The 15,313-nt window shown below is 38.9% G+C and overlaps 2 protein-coding genes across 2 annotated transcripts in view; both read right to left on the bottom strand.

Annotated features, from left to right (window-relative positions):
- STK31 (serine/threonine kinase 31) overlaps positions 1 to 2,636 on the bottom strand; it is a gene marked incomplete at both ends in the record, with an annotated part of 34,811 nt that extends 32,175 nt beyond the window's left edge. Inside the window, 3 exons of the mRNA XM_082755338.1 lie at positions 892 to 990; positions 2,436 to 2,488; positions 2,609 to 2,636. Coding sequence (XP_082611464.1) covers positions 892 to 990; positions 2,436 to 2,488; positions 2,609 to 2,636 — 180 coding nt within the window. The remainder of the gene's footprint in view (positions 1 to 891; positions 991 to 2,435; positions 2,489 to 2,608) is intronic.
- Positions 2,637 to 2,710: 74 nt separating this feature from the next.
- Positions 2,711 to 13,930, bottom strand: FAM221A (family with sequence similarity 221 member A; the record flags this gene model as incomplete). The annotated part of the gene is made up of 9 exons (XM_082755337.1): positions 2,711 to 3,179; positions 5,136 to 5,188; positions 6,387 to 6,428; positions 7,728 to 7,816; positions 8,507 to 8,617; positions 9,375 to 9,581; positions 11,796 to 11,986; positions 12,453 to 12,626; positions 13,875 to 13,930. 9 exons carry the CDS (start codon positions 13,928 to 13,930, stop codon positions 2,711 to 2,713), a joined length of 1,392 nt encoding a protein of 463 aa, XP_082611463.1.
- Between the last annotated feature and the right edge of the window lie 1,383 nt (positions 13,931 to 15,313).

Genomic DNA, 15,313 nt, shown 5'->3' with positions numbered 1-15,313 from the left:
AACAGCAGCATGAAAACAAAGTAATGCATGGTAACCTATCTCTCACAACAGCATATGCTAGCTGCTTCAAAAACATACTCCTCTACTCCACAAACAATAAAGTGAAGAATACCTTATAACTTGAAAAATATCAATATTTTGCACAGCATGTTCATGTATGCATTTTTCTACAAATGTATAACTACAAAATTTTACTGGCATTGCCAGCTTAGTAAGCCAAACAAAGGAACATGTCAGGAACCCCACAAATATGCTGAGTTTACTGTTGATGCGTTTTCTTCCTTTTCAAGAGGAATGCAGAAGGTCATTTACCTGCACACACAAACAGTTCAAAGATAAAGTCTTTTATTTAAACCATATTTTGCAGTAGGCCATCAGAGGTTCACACAAATATGGAAGTTACTACCACTCTTTGCAGTTTTAACTTATCATATAACTGCTACTAAATATGTTATCTTCTTAAGAGCACTTTCCTTAGGCTTCTAAGTACTACAGGTTTTCACAGGATCTCCCACAATTTTGAGATGGAACAACGAATCACATATCTGAAAAAGCAGTGCTCTCTAGTTAAAGACAACCCATAACATGCGCTAGATAACACGAGAATTCAACATTTTATATAAAACCATTAACGAAATACTACAAAAAATGTTATATTTAATTGTATGTGTCTCCATAATTTAATTGAAGTCTGGAGTGCAGAAAGAAATAAGATTTGCTCACACAAACCAAGCATTTTCTTTAGGAAAGCCAGCAGTTCTTAAATATTTGAGAGAATATGACCCACAACATAATTAAAGATCAAGAAAATACCAGAGAAAATAGCTGCACAAAATTAAAGCTTTTACATTCAGGCAGAAAACAAACTCTGCACACACTCAGCCTACGTACCTTGCTAAAATCAGGCTTGCCAAAAATTGCATTAGCCCGAGGACAAGCTTCTGCCAGCGCACAACTTAATTTCAAGAGGTCATTACATCTACTGATACCCTAAGAAGTGTGGAGAGAGGGCTTGAGTTATTAACTGTCACTTTTAATAGCTGCTTGATGGCTTATAACAGCCAAAAATTAAATCAAAACAGTTGCACTGCTGTTGAGACAAGTAACGCCCCACCTTAAGCTTTCGATCTTCATGATTTTAGTTGAATTTGCAAGCCTGCTCTCATTTTCTTCCAAAAATAAATGAATGAGAGGCAGGTAACATACCCAGAGAAATAGTTCACAAGAACATTTTTAACAGTTTAATGACCTGATTCGCAGGAAGTACGCAGATCTTATTTATCAATCCTGCCTCGCAAATTTTAGTATGTGTTCGGTGTTCTTTTCCTTCATAATACTAGAAGACATCAGCTTTGGCATACCCCTCATTTTCCTTATTTGCAAAACTTGGGCTTGGTTCAGCTAAAAAGCAACAGATTCTTTCCCATTACAACTTGTTATCTGAATCACTCACTGTAAGACTGTCAGTTCCAGTAACATGACATTTATTAGATGTCATCCTACTTGCAATTCAAAGCAAAGAATCCAGAGCTCAGAGCAGGAAACAAAGCATTAATGCAAGTAAATATTCTGTTGTCCTCAAAAGCCCACTCTTAACTTTCACACCTTACAATGCTAAATAAGACACCGTAACTGAGTCTCAGAATCCTAGGGTATGAACCCAAAGGAGAATGAACCATCATTATTATATTTCAATTAAAAAAAAAAAAAAAAAAAAAAACAACTTTTTTTTTTAAATAAAAAAGGTGTTATATAGGCAGAGCAAACAAAGCTTGGTCTCTCTCCCCTAATCCGTATTAACAATAAGGCAAACGGCAGCACCTCCTGTGACTGGCTGCAAGCTAGGCAGCGCCACCTAACACACACCAGTTATAGCTCTACAGCCAGCAGACCAAACAGAAAAGGCAACCCTAGGGGCTCCTAGATTTCCCCTTCTCTCTGCCACATCAATTAATGAAAACTACTCTTCCCCCACACACACTACCCCTTCCTCCAACACCCTCCCACCCATTCACACAAAACTCGAAGGGAGCTGATATCTTCAAATCAATTTCCTATTAATTTTGGCTGAAACTGCCCCAAAGGCTCACTTTGGGAAGGGGAATCACCTCCAGCAGATCTCCAGCTGCCTCCTGCAGTATTTTACTTTTAACATCAAATACTTGCACACTTTATTGTTGTTGTTGGGGGACTACAAAGTATATGTGAAAATCCAGCTACAATTCAAACGGATGGATAAGCAATTCCCTTTCATGTTTTAAGAAAGATGAAGTAGCCAAATTCAGTTTATAGCACAGTACTTGGAATTCTGAGATCTAAATTAATGTTTTTTTAAGACAAACACTACCAGTTGTTCTCACTTCCACAGAAACTCGCCATGGGGGGCAAATAAGATGAAGCACTTGAATTAAAACCAAGCAGCTCTTGAAATTCACCTGTGCCCAAAATGTTATGGCATCTTCAACGTGGCAGCCCACAACATCTTCAACTTGAGGGAGAAAAAAAAAAATGGTAAGGAAGAATTAAGTTACTCCTGAATGTAAGATTATGCCGTTGGTGGTGTGTTTTTTTTTTTGTTTGTTTGTTTTTAATAGAATCCTCGCATTACCTTTGCTGCACTCTTTGTCTCCATCCATGACAGCAGGTCCTGAGACACCACCACACACCTTGGGATGCTCCTCGCAGACGCTGCCCCAGACCCCTTCGCAGGTCAAAAATGAGACCCCACGCCCCTGAACAGCCCCAAACCCTGCTCCAGCGCTCCCCACCACTCCTCCCTGCTCTCCCACCGCTTGCCCCAACTCCCCACCAGCGCCACCAACGCGTCAGAGCCCCTTTTCTTTGCTAAAAACGCGGTTTTTAATCCGCGAGGAAGCGCCACAGAGCAGAACCCCACCTCCCTCTGCCCGGCGCTACCCGAGGCGGCCGGGCACTGCCGAGGCCGCACGTGCCTCCGCCGCCACTGCGCATGCGCCCGCCGCCAGCCCCGGGCCGTGAAATGGCGGCCCCGGCCCGCTGAGGGGGCGTAGGGCGGTGCCCGGGTGCCTCGTCCAGCCCCGGGAGCGTTTGGGGGCCCTAAAGGGCTTTGCTGGCCGGGCTGATTGGAGGTGTGGCAGCTTGACACGGGTTCTGTGCTGGTGCTGTTAATTGGCTGTGAATTGACGCACTGCCCTTCCGACCTGAGAAAGACACACATTTTATAACTAGTATCAGGGGAGCGCGGCATCAGGAGGAACTCCTTCCCCTGGGATCACTGATCAGTCTTCACTTCCACGAATAGCCATCTTACACCTAAGTCATTTCAGAAGAAGATGAAAATGTGGTCTCTACTCTTGAATGTTATAATGGCAAATAATTCCTCTGAAAGCCAACTATTTAAAACGGAACGTGCTTAAGTGTTGCCTAAGACCCATGCAATTACCTTTTAATATTTTAGAGCACTCTGTGACAAAACCCCAAAAACATTTTTCCCGTGCCACATTTCTTGGATTAGAGTCAGGAATGGTTACTGTGTCTGGCTGAACAACAGATATATGCCCACAAACAAATTGTACAGATGAACTGATAACTTACCCATCCCAGGACGTTATGTTCAAAGTTCATGGCTGCTCTCAAGAAAACAGATCACCAACAACTACATGCTAAACAACTCTATATAATGATCAATGGCAATGGCAAACACTTTGACATCTGGTCTCTTTTACAAAAAAAAAAAAAAATATATATATATATATATATTTATATATGTAAATATATATATTGTTTTAATAGAATTACAGAGAGATTTTTCAGTGGAATTGGAGGTTACAATTTCAATCCTTCAAAATGATATTTTTCAGGATAATTTCTGTTTGGTTACTTTAAATAAGAGAAGTTCTGGTTAAGTCTGCAAATTACTCTCAGGACATGACTTCTGTCTCCAGTTTTCACAGCCAACAATGTTTTAAAATATATTCTACCGATTTTTTCACATATAAGTAATACAAATTTAGACATTTAGACATTGGAACAGGCTGCCCAGGGAAGTGGTGGAGTCACCATCCCTGGAAGTCTTCAAAAGACGTTTAGATGTAGAGCTTAGGGATATGGTTTAGTGGGGACTGTTAGTGTTAGGTCAGAGGTTGGACTCGATGATCTTGAGGTCTCTTCCAACCTAGAAATTCTGTGATTCTGTGAAATCCTGCAAAAAGTTCTACACAAGTAGTTCCAAGAAGTCAAAAGTAAGCCTTCTAAAAACAAACCATATTTTTTTACTTAGAAGTCATCAACATGGGTAAAAAGTGGTCAGAACACCTAAGCAATATTTATTGCAGATGGTATTTTTTCAATTCTGTTTTCAAGCTACAAAGAGTTATTATGAAATTAATGTAGTAATGTAGTGTCATTTAGATGGAAACATTAAATATGTTTAAGCACTGAATAAGATTTTTAAAGATTAACTTTAATAAAAAACAGGTTATGGTGACTGAAGTATAGTTTAGAGTGAGTGAATTTGGGGAAAGCAAGCATTTAAAACTGGCAAGTATTTTTAATTTTAAAAGTTAATAAAAGTACAAGTTATTTCCTAAAAGTGGAAATAAATAGGGGATAAACATGAAACTATTGGAATAAACGTCCTCTGTTTACTTTGCAATAATCTCTTAGAGGACTGAAATCAAAATATTTTTTCTATATTTACCATTTTTTATAAATGTTAATCTCCATTTTTCGGTTTCTTGTAATTTTACTGTGAAATTCCCATTTGCTTGAGACTAAATACATCTACAGAAACAATTGCTTATTAAGACCAGAAGAGGGAGCTCAAATTAGTATTTTTATTTATTAAGATAAAGCAGTATGTAACCGTGTTGAATTTAATGGTAAAGGTACTTTTTAAACATTCAGCATACACTTCGATGTATTGTTTATCTAAATTAAGATAACAGACCAACCTCTCTGATTGGCATCACTGGTAGTGAATGGCTGCATAGTTCAGAGTTAAGTGAAGGTAAATGACTGCTACTCCTGATTGAATTTGGGCAATCCTTATTCCCTTCACACTCCCATCGGCCGCGTGAACTACCAAGAGCCTGCCTTCTTTCCCACAGCTGCTATTTGAACAAAAAAAGTAAGTTACCTAAATGCGTTCAACTCACCTCGTTTCCTCTGCCAATAAGGCACATAGAGGCATCACAGTGGCATCAGTTCTCTGATGGGAATCAAAACTTTTAAAGTTTCTCCCAACCCATGCTATAAAGTCTCAGTACACACATACCACCTAGAAAGTCTTCAATCCAAGAGACATCTTCAAATACTTTTAAGGACAAACTGACTTACACTTTCCTGTTTTCAAGGGAGCCTAGCAAAGTGGACTCAGGCACTGTTTTTGCCTCCTAATTCCAACCATATTGCAGGCTCAGCCAGGCACTCACTCTGTACTATGCTGCTTCACAGATTTAAAACATCACACAAAGTTGCCAAATTTTACATTTTCACACAAATGCCCACAACCTTTAATACAATATTTGCTGCCAGAGCTGTGAATGTGTACAAAGAAAATAAAAGGATGTCTCCCATCTTGAGGGACTCTGTATTGGATCAGACATGATGAAAGAAACTCTGTTGGCTAAGGAAGTTTATATCAAATAATGTGTAACTGTTTGCTTATGTGCAGTAAATAGCATGTAAATTTCCATGTAATGTTTTCAAAAGTTCATTGTAATGGAGTCACTGTTACAATAGTATCAGACAAACAGAATCACTATAGAAATCTGGGATAAGGCAGGCAGCAAAACCCTTTAAAGTACCTAGTAAGTACATGTGACAATAGTTTTACGGACATACAGAACTTCATGTGTAACAACTACTTATACATTGGCAAGAACAGAGCCTAGAGAAGTGTGACAGACAAAAGGTATGTTTTAATTTTATGCAAAAGAAATTAAACCAACAGAAATGGAAACAAAAAAATTAAGATTAAAATGTCAATATTAACAGAACAAACCCAACCATTAAAAATCCATGAAAAAAAGATATAAGGATTCTATAAATAAACAACATCATAAAAGTCTAAGAATGGACATATATTTTCTTTATCCTATTACAATGTAATACTTTAAAACGTTCTTATGCTCTCAGTACTTAAATAACAGTTCAGTAAACCTGGAAATATGATTTTCCATTTTCAAAGCAGTATCTACATAACAATTCCAGAGACTAGAAACTCTTTAATCAAAGTGCCAATTTTATTACAAGTTAATTAAAAATCAATTTCAGCAATAGAACAAAGCCAAATAAAGAAATGAAGTAAATGCAGGTGCAGAGAAAAATACTCTTCAATACAACAATTGACACTGTTGCACCTAATAAGTATTTCTTCATTAATCTCATGGCTTTTTTGATCTCACTGGACTTTTTTCTGTTTGTTTAGCAGCCTTCTCCTTTTTCAGCTGTAACAAAGAAAGACACAACAGTGGTTCAAGTTAATTTGCAAGTAGACTAACGATGCAATATTAAACCTCTACAGTCAGTCAAAAATTTACCAGAGTAATTTATGAGATAGAGAGAGCTACAGATTATTATTAGCCCAACCCAGAACTGCTCACTTTTGCATCATGTGACAAAGGAGCACTTATATAGCCCTGCAGCTACTCCCCTCTTCAAACTAAGGCTGCCTTTATCTCTGATAATGACAGTGAAGGTATTTATGTATCCCCCAAGGCCAAAGTGCCTCACAAATGTTCATGGTTTAATCTTTATCTCAATGAAAGTTAAAGGTGTTTTATTCTAGATGTGTAACAGACACAGTAAGACCAACCAGCATGTACAAAATCACAAAGAAAGTTTGTAGCTGAGCTAGATGCTAAACCTTTATCTCAATGTCTCAATGTCCAAAATCCTAGGGGGAGAAAAATTCTAGTAATTTAGATTTAACAGTAATGTTTTCTCAAATGAACTGATGCCTTTTTTCCATATTTACAACAATTTACCACATTTTGAGATGATTTCCAAAATAAAGAAAATTATTTAAAATTTCACAAATTAGCACAGCTTTCTCATTAACAAACACACCTTTTTGCAAGGCGCAAGAGTAACAGTAATTAAGCTTTTAGGAGTTAGTTAGTTAGTTCTGCAACATCTCTTTACAAAAGAATTCATAAACAGTAAAAACGTGCTTCCAGCTAAGATGGTGGTGCTAAGAAGCTAATGTGGGGAACAAATAGGTATTTAAGCATCTAGGTAAAAGTGCAGGGCATTTGAAGTTAAAATAAAGTCAGTGCAGTGGAAGAGGCACCTCTGAGAGGGTGATTCAGGTCATCTAAGAAAGATGCACCCGATTTAGTACAACTACCCAGACATTCCTACAGTAAGGAAAAAAGCATGAGAAAGTTTTTAAGTGACATAGTAAACACACATCCCTAAATGTTACATGGGACTTACAGTGAGTCTGTTTTGTTGTTTGTTTTTCTCACACAGTAAAATACTTTGTTTTTACGTAACAGAGAGTTAAGGAAATAAAAATATGCCCAGTTAAGGTAAATACCATCCCAGAAAGTAACTGACGTCTAAAAATCTACAATAAATAGCACATAACTGTATTTCAAATCTCCATTTAATGAGCTTGTTTTTCTCAGGATGAGAACAGATGATATAATGCATTTATATGCCACTTAAATCATATGTTCATCTTTGTTGCCCATCTTTTTGTGAAAATATATTTAAATTAAGCAATAAATGTGGTAACTTGCCCGTTCCTGGTAACGTTTTTCAAAATAAGCCATGTCATCTTCTTCTGAACGCCCTTCATGAGAAACTTGCATTGTGGCAGTAGAACAACCTGAAGTGGAAAAAACCCTCTATTCCAATAGCTATTTTTAACATTTGGAAAACACTTGGGAAAACATTTAAAAATTAGAAGTCAGAATTGATGTAGTAATGTAGTAAAACACCTTTATAGACAAGTAACAAACCGTGGCAACTGCAACTAAAGAGCATCCATCCCCTTTACTCTAAGAACTGCAGCTATGATAAGCAGACTTGAAGGAGTTCAACAGTGATATTAATTGCTTAATATTTACACTAAATAAGAGACATAAAGTAAGCATAACCGATCCCTAATTCCATGCAGAAGACTTTCTAGCAGAAGGCAGTTTCACAGGATTGAACTGAATCTGCACTACTCAGATATGAGCTTCTAGTAGGAATCAAAATTAAAACAAACAAACAAACAAAAAAATGTATCCAACAAATAAATGACACCATTAATAGGGAAGATACAAAATACTAAATACATATATATTTTACTTAAAAAGCACATCGTGACCAAAATAACAAGCAGTAAAAACATAGTTATTCTAAGCACTTCTAGGACAGGAGAATTACACTATCTTTAAATTAGGCTTCAACACTCATTTTAGTATTTACCTTTAATTTTTATCCCTAAACATATTAAAAGTCATTAATAGAACCAAATAATTGTATATGATATACTTATGGTGAAAGACGTATTATCCTACTAACTTATCACCTGCTATCTGTGAGATGGTTTGAGCAGAACTAGAAGGTCCCTCAAATGCTTTTAGAAATGGATGATCCATGCTGGTTACAGGGGATTCTAGAAGTTCAGCAGAAGGAGCCCCTGTTAAATAATGAGTTGAATGAAAAAAAAAAAAAATCACTTTGCAAGGTGCATTGAAAATATACATGATGGTGTCAAAACAAAGGTACAGATTCCTATGAACACTCTGTGCAGACCAAATAAACATGAGTTAAGAAAAATGGTACAGAAAATAGCTTCAAAAGAAATTAAAAACTTTGGTTCTTTACTTTCTACTGCTATGCTATAGTTTCTAAACTTCAAACCCATGAAAGCAGATCAGAATTTGAGAAAGAAATGGTGTGTATAAGGAAATAATAAATAAAACACTCAGGATAAAATGAGTTCATTACTACATGACACAAAAACTTAGAGCTGGAGAGATTTCAGGGTCCTTTTTTTATTTTGTTTTTGTCCTGAACAGCTATTCATCTATGACTTTATTGAGGAAGACTTCGGCAGTATTAGGCTAAAGGATTAATGTAAATAAAAATTAAAATATTAAGAGAAAACAGTAGTTACAGAGTTCTTTCTAAAAGATATGCTCCAGTTCAATGAGAAGCTACTGTGCTGAACACCAAAATTATGGATTTTTATATTTTTTTTTTATAATTCACTACAGGAAACTGGACAGGATGGTCACAGTGGTCTGCTGGAAAAGAAAAAAAAAATCTGTCTTTAAGTCTTACTCTTATTGATCCAGTTCACCTTCAGACTCTGAAAGTCTATGTTGAATGCCTACTTTTCAAAAATACCTAGTTGTAGAAATCAAATTTCATCTCAGGTCAGCTGCACTTACCTATTCCACTGTCATCAAGCCTCATGTAGCCCTCTGCTAGTGAGCTAAAACCAGTCAGTCCTCCCATAGCAGCGTAAGGAACGTCCTGCCCCACAGGCTTTCCTTGGGCTAACCTCTCCTGTTTAGTTTCCACAACGGTTTCATGTGCATACGTTGGCTGACCACATCCACAGGTAAAGCAACTGTGAAATCCTGAACACTTGGAACCTAATTAACAAATGATAAATGTTATAAGTGAGATGAAAATGGAATTTGTACCTCATAGCAGACAAAACAGTGTTTCCCAAAACTGATCTTGTCAAAAACTGGAGAGTTGTACAAGATTTGGGGCAATGTAACCAGCTTTCTTTGCTGAAGCCTTTCACAGCCTCATTTCATCCCAGTACAAAAATGCATTATAAAACAGAAGGCATGAATGTGGGGATTAGATCACAGGGTCATGCAGTCTCAGGGTCTCATCCAGTCAAGCTTTGAGAATCTCCAATTGAGATGGAGATTTCACAGCCTCTTTGGCAGCATGGGCCAGTGCTGGGCTACCCTTGGAGTGAACTTTTCTTTCCTAATATTTATTTGGACTTTTTATGTTGCAACTTGTGTCCACTGCCATTAGTAACACCTTTCTCTTTCCCTCCTCTGATGAAAAATAAAAACAAAAAAAAATCTGTCACTGGGTAGAAAAGACAAGCTGCCAGCATTTTGGTGGCATTATCTCCAACTGAGCACAGCAGGTGTCAATGCTGCATGGCCAGAAAACTTCTCATCATAATGTATGATAAAAATCATCAAATTTAAACGAATTTTAAGATAAGCAAAATTATCCCAGTATGAAACAGAACCTATGGTAACAGCAAAGGAGGTGCTACACAGGAGTACCATTAGTCTGTCTCTCTCTGTTTTGTTGTTTGGGTTTTTTTTTTTTAAGTTTTACAAAGCCATTAGATAAAATTGCAATGGTTATACAAATGGCAAGTGACATTCAGAAAAACAGGGTACAGAAATAGATCTGCCCCAACTATGGCTAAGACTAAACATTACTAAAGCCCTGCTGAAGCAGTGATGTGAAAAAGATGCAGAGTTGCAAGTGTTTCATTGTTCATATTAGTCTACATTACAAACCTATTTACAACGTGCCTCTAACCAACCCCAGTTACAGCTCATTTTGCGGAGCACCAAGGAAGGTTTTTTTTTTTTTTTTTTTTTTTAAAGACCTGTATAATATGCTTAAGAATCACATTCTTAAAATTGTTAAAGGTCTGTTTACTTCATTTGGGGCATTCCTTAGAGTTCTTACTCTGATACACAATACAGTAGATAAGATAAAGTGCAACAGCAGTATTTTTTCAATTTTACTGATATTACATCTCTAATTTATCTACCACATTACATTTAGACAACTAGTGCCAGTACAATAAAACAACATAAGTCCAAAATTGAAGCAAGTCTTGGCATTTCTTTGCATAATCTTTGAAGCTCTCAGAAGTGCCTGGCGTTTTTGAGGAACACCACAAAAAGTGCATAATGTAAATGATCATTAAAAACGTTTTGTTCTGAGGGTTCCGTTTGAATCATCCAACGGTGCATTTAAGCCTTATGCATTACTTAGAGAAAATTCTTGAAAGGCTGTCATATAAATATTTTATGTTTATTCTGTGGGATATGATTCTCATCTCATCTAACAAAAGCTGATTATTATTATTTTACAGTGCCCATTAAACAGACTTCACGAGAGAAATGTACTAATATTACAGCATTCTAACAAAAAATCTTCAGCTTGCATAATTTGAAGTTTCACAGAAAAACATCTGTATGAATTATTTAATCTCCGTGGTTAATAATTACTGCTGCCTCTCGATCAAGTGAAGCAAAAAACTCCCTCTTACTGCCTACCAAACATTTTGCTTAAAACATTTTGCCGTTTGCATTTCTGGACCCACAATCACCATGTTTGGGAACTGCTTTCTTAGACTGTTAGCAATAGTACTATTTAGGAACAGTGCCCTACTTCCTACTGAGTTGAGAAAAAAATACCCTAATGTTACATTCAACCAGGTAATAAGAGGAATAGAGATGAGCACTTCTCTCTTTCAAACTACCAAATTCAGGCAAAAAAGTCAGATGCATGCAGCAGTGGAAGGGACACAATGCAAATGGGATGTTTTCATACTGCCTAATTTTAGGTGGTTAAACTCCCCATGTACTTAACCTAATCGTTGAGGAAGTTTACAGTCCCTCACAGAAATTGGAGAACTAAGGATATTCTAGATCTTCCTGTGCAAAAGGCTGTGCAGGAAAAGACCCTTCCTATCTCCCATCCTTCTGCAAAAATCGGAACATGCATCAGTTAACAGTGGAGAGCAGACCTAGTACTCTGGGGAGAATACAGCTCCTGGTTAAGTTTACCAGTAAGGATGTGTAACTTACAAGAATTACATGAAAATCCAGGTGCTGCACTGTGCTGATCAGCAAAGTGTTTGCATCTACAGCGGATGGGCTGTGTGCCATTTAGAGGAACGTAGTGATAGGACTGGCACTGACAGCGGCTCACTCGACACGGCACACAAATAGGACGGTCCTTGGGAATCACTTCATAGTCCGTTTTGTGTTGTTTATACCTAAAACAGGCAAAAGTAGTAACTTGTATAACCTTGTTAGTATTTATCACAAAACTAACTGAAAGGCTTAGTTTACAAGTTCTGGGATGAAGTATCTGTGATTATCTTAATTACTGCTACTTACTAATTTTTATTTAGATACAGAATATCAGATGCTTTTACATCCATTGTATAAAGATTACAGATCTTTATGTTTCATTTTGATAACACTATCAGAATCAAGCTGATCTACAATAATTCATGCCTTAAAGATGAATTTATTGAAGACTACAAAATTGTTCTGATTTCAGAAAAAGGTTATTTAGATTTAGATTTTTTTTTTAATCTTATCATTTAAAACCTGATTTTCTGAACCTTTATACCTTAAAATAACTTGTCTATGCTGTGCTTCATAGAATCTGGAATATTTTTATATTTCCCTAATTTAAGAAAAACACATCAGTGCAGAAAAAGACAAGAAGCTTACCGGTGAGTACAAAAGCACAGTGTCTCTGGTCCAACAAGCTTACAGTCCATGCCAGTTGGTGATCTCCAGCTCACATACAACCTGTTTTGTAACCGAATGGGTAACACTTTTCTTTTGTACTCCTCATATTCCTCAGGAGTAAAGATTTTTCCTCCATCATCATCACCTACAATACTGTAAGCATGTTAAAAAAATAAAAAAAAAGAGGAAATAAAAAGAGGTTTCTCAATTGTTTGTTTGTTTTTTTTCCCAAACAATACATAATAGTACTTTTAATGTAAATGCAAAAAATCATGTCTTTCATAGTACTATTCTAGTAATATAACTATAACAAAAGGAAGAAAATACAAGAAAAAAATAATAAACTATGAAACTATGAAGCTGCTTTTTATCCTGCAGAAAAAGCAGTTGGCACCAAGGGTTGTGTAATCAGCCTGCTCTGCTTCAGCAACTTCTTGAGTGGTCTCTGGCAAGCCCCTTCACCCATCTACACCCAAGTCTGTATTGCAGACTTGTATTAATTATCTAATCTTCATTGAGCCTGAGCAAGAATGTTTAACTGTAATTTGGGAAACACCAGCACCAAGGAAACAAACAATACACCTAAGCTACCTTCTAGCTTGCAAGAAAACCACGTGAGTTTCTGCAAAGGAATGGGAGCTGCACCCACACCTCTGCCAAGCCCATTTGTTTGCATGACCACTGATTGCAAATTCAGTCCCCGAATAGCTGGGACTCTGGACCAACATCCAAACCCTGCATTTCCGTAGACTATTGAAGACAAGTAAAACCTGTAAAATGCAAACTATACTTCACTGCAACACCTAGCTAAGCTGCAGCATAGTTTACTAATGTCTGTAAATATTTCAGTCATCATTTGCTGGGTGCACTCGAGTGTATGAAATAAGCGATCCTTTGTGCCGTGCTGTGTGGATTTGTACATTACGGCAGAACAGCAGGGCGATGTTCCAGCACACCGCTGTCACCTGCGTGTCAGTGAAGTGGGCACCTGCCTGACTCGGCGTGTAGCTGCCTATCTAGGAAATACCGCTCCGCTGCTTTATTGCACGCTTTCTCCAGCTAAATAGCCGCGTTTCAGTGTAACGAGTTTGTGTTTATTTCTGCTGAAGCCGTCCGGAGGCGTGCCCAGGCGGCTAGGTTAGCACAGCCCCTGGGGAGCCTCAGGGCAGGTGCCTGCAGCTGCACAGCCCGAGCCGTGCTCGCTGCAGCCCCGGCACGGGTCGGGCAGCCGGCAGCTCACCCCTGGCCCCGCTTCACACCAAGGCGAGACACGGAGTTATTACTGCCCTGCCCAGTTCCAGCCGGCAGCCAGCGCTTGCGAAGCTGCTCGAGGCCGCCAGAGCCTGCCCGGCCCCTCTCCTCAGCAGCCGGGCCCTGCCCCGGCTCCCCCCGGCCTCTCACCTGCGGTACTCCGCGTACTCGTCCAGCGCCGCCGCCTCCGCCCGCAGCCGCTCCATGGCCGGGGCCGCCGTTGGGCCGCCCGCGGGCGGGGCGCGCTCCGCCGCCCTCCCGCCCCCCGCAGCCACCCGGCACGAACCAGCGGGCGCCTGACACCCGCAGCACTGCTGGCCGAGGCACCTGTGGCCCCCTCGGCGCCGGTGTTGTCGTTGGTGGCGGTGACAGAGCCTTGGCAAGGCTCAAGATGGCGAGCACAGGACCCCCAGCGAAGGGAACCCGACTTGGGTCCCCTCACACGTACACCACAACCGCCCTGTGGCAGCCCTGCTCGCACCAAAATCCCTGATGCGTGCCTCGGGAAGGATCGCTCTGGTGATCTCCACTTGCTTGCAGCAGACATATCTGCACTGAGGGATGTTGGTTGCCTGGGGCCCACGTAACCCGCCAGTGCTGCCACACAAGATGGTTTCCACTATCACTGCTTCTCCCCGCAGTGCAAGGCGGTATATATCAGTTCAGCTGCTACACATTGGCTCAGAGGCACAAATTTTCAACAACAGCAATATTAACCATAATAATGTGATCACCAGCAATTATTTGACTCTAGTAATAGCGTGCATTTCCAATTTTAGTTACTCATTTTTCCTGTAAATGAACGACAGGTCTCTCCTACTACCATCAGCCATCATCTTCCTAGCAGAGGAGAATCCACTGCTATCACATCAGTCCCATGAGGAACAGAGAAATTTATGGGTGTTGGTCAGGCTCCAGTAGCAATCAGTGTTGTTTAACCTTTCTATTCCCACTCAAGCTAAACTAACCAACCATGAGTTACCAATTTTAACCAGTTGCATGCTCCAGCCAATATACATCCCTGTTGGCTTCTGATTCTGGTGTTATGCACTGTGAACAAATAGAAGATCCTGGAAACGTACTGTGTGGTGTGAAAGAAATGCTAACAAATCCATGCATGACTTGTCTTTCAGTCCATATTCAAACAATATAATAAAAGTCAATAGCATTACTCAGGTTATGAGGGGTAGAAGCACAGGGTGTGGATTGTAACTGCAATGATTAGCTACAGCCAAGTTGAATATTGCCAGGTGACGAGCCTTGCTGTGGAATATCTGTTTGGTTTTGCAAAGTTTATGAAGAGGAGGTATTTTATTTGTTTGACTGATACAATGGGAAAAATAGGCTTTAAATAGAGAAGCTCAAGGACAAACAAATCTTTCTTCAGGTTTTGCTTTAACATTCAATGTCCTACTGCGTAAGAAGGGTTCTTTGCTTTTACAGCTTTATGAGTGGATGGATGGTAAAGATGCTAGCAAAAAAATATGTACCATCTCAAATGTTAAATTCTCTTCCTGACTTAAAATTCTTGTCTTCAGTTTATTAGACAAAAATTATACATTAAAGAAGTTACAGACTTTGTGTAATGA

This window comes from Aythya marila (assembly GCF_965140915.1).
Source record: "Aythya marila genome assembly, chromosome: 2".
Classification (NCBI taxonomy): Eukaryota; Metazoa; Chordata; class Aves; order Anseriformes; family Anatidae; genus Aythya; species Aythya marila.
Note: the sequence above shows the minus strand (reverse complement) of the source record. Positions and strands in the feature narration are given on the sequence as shown.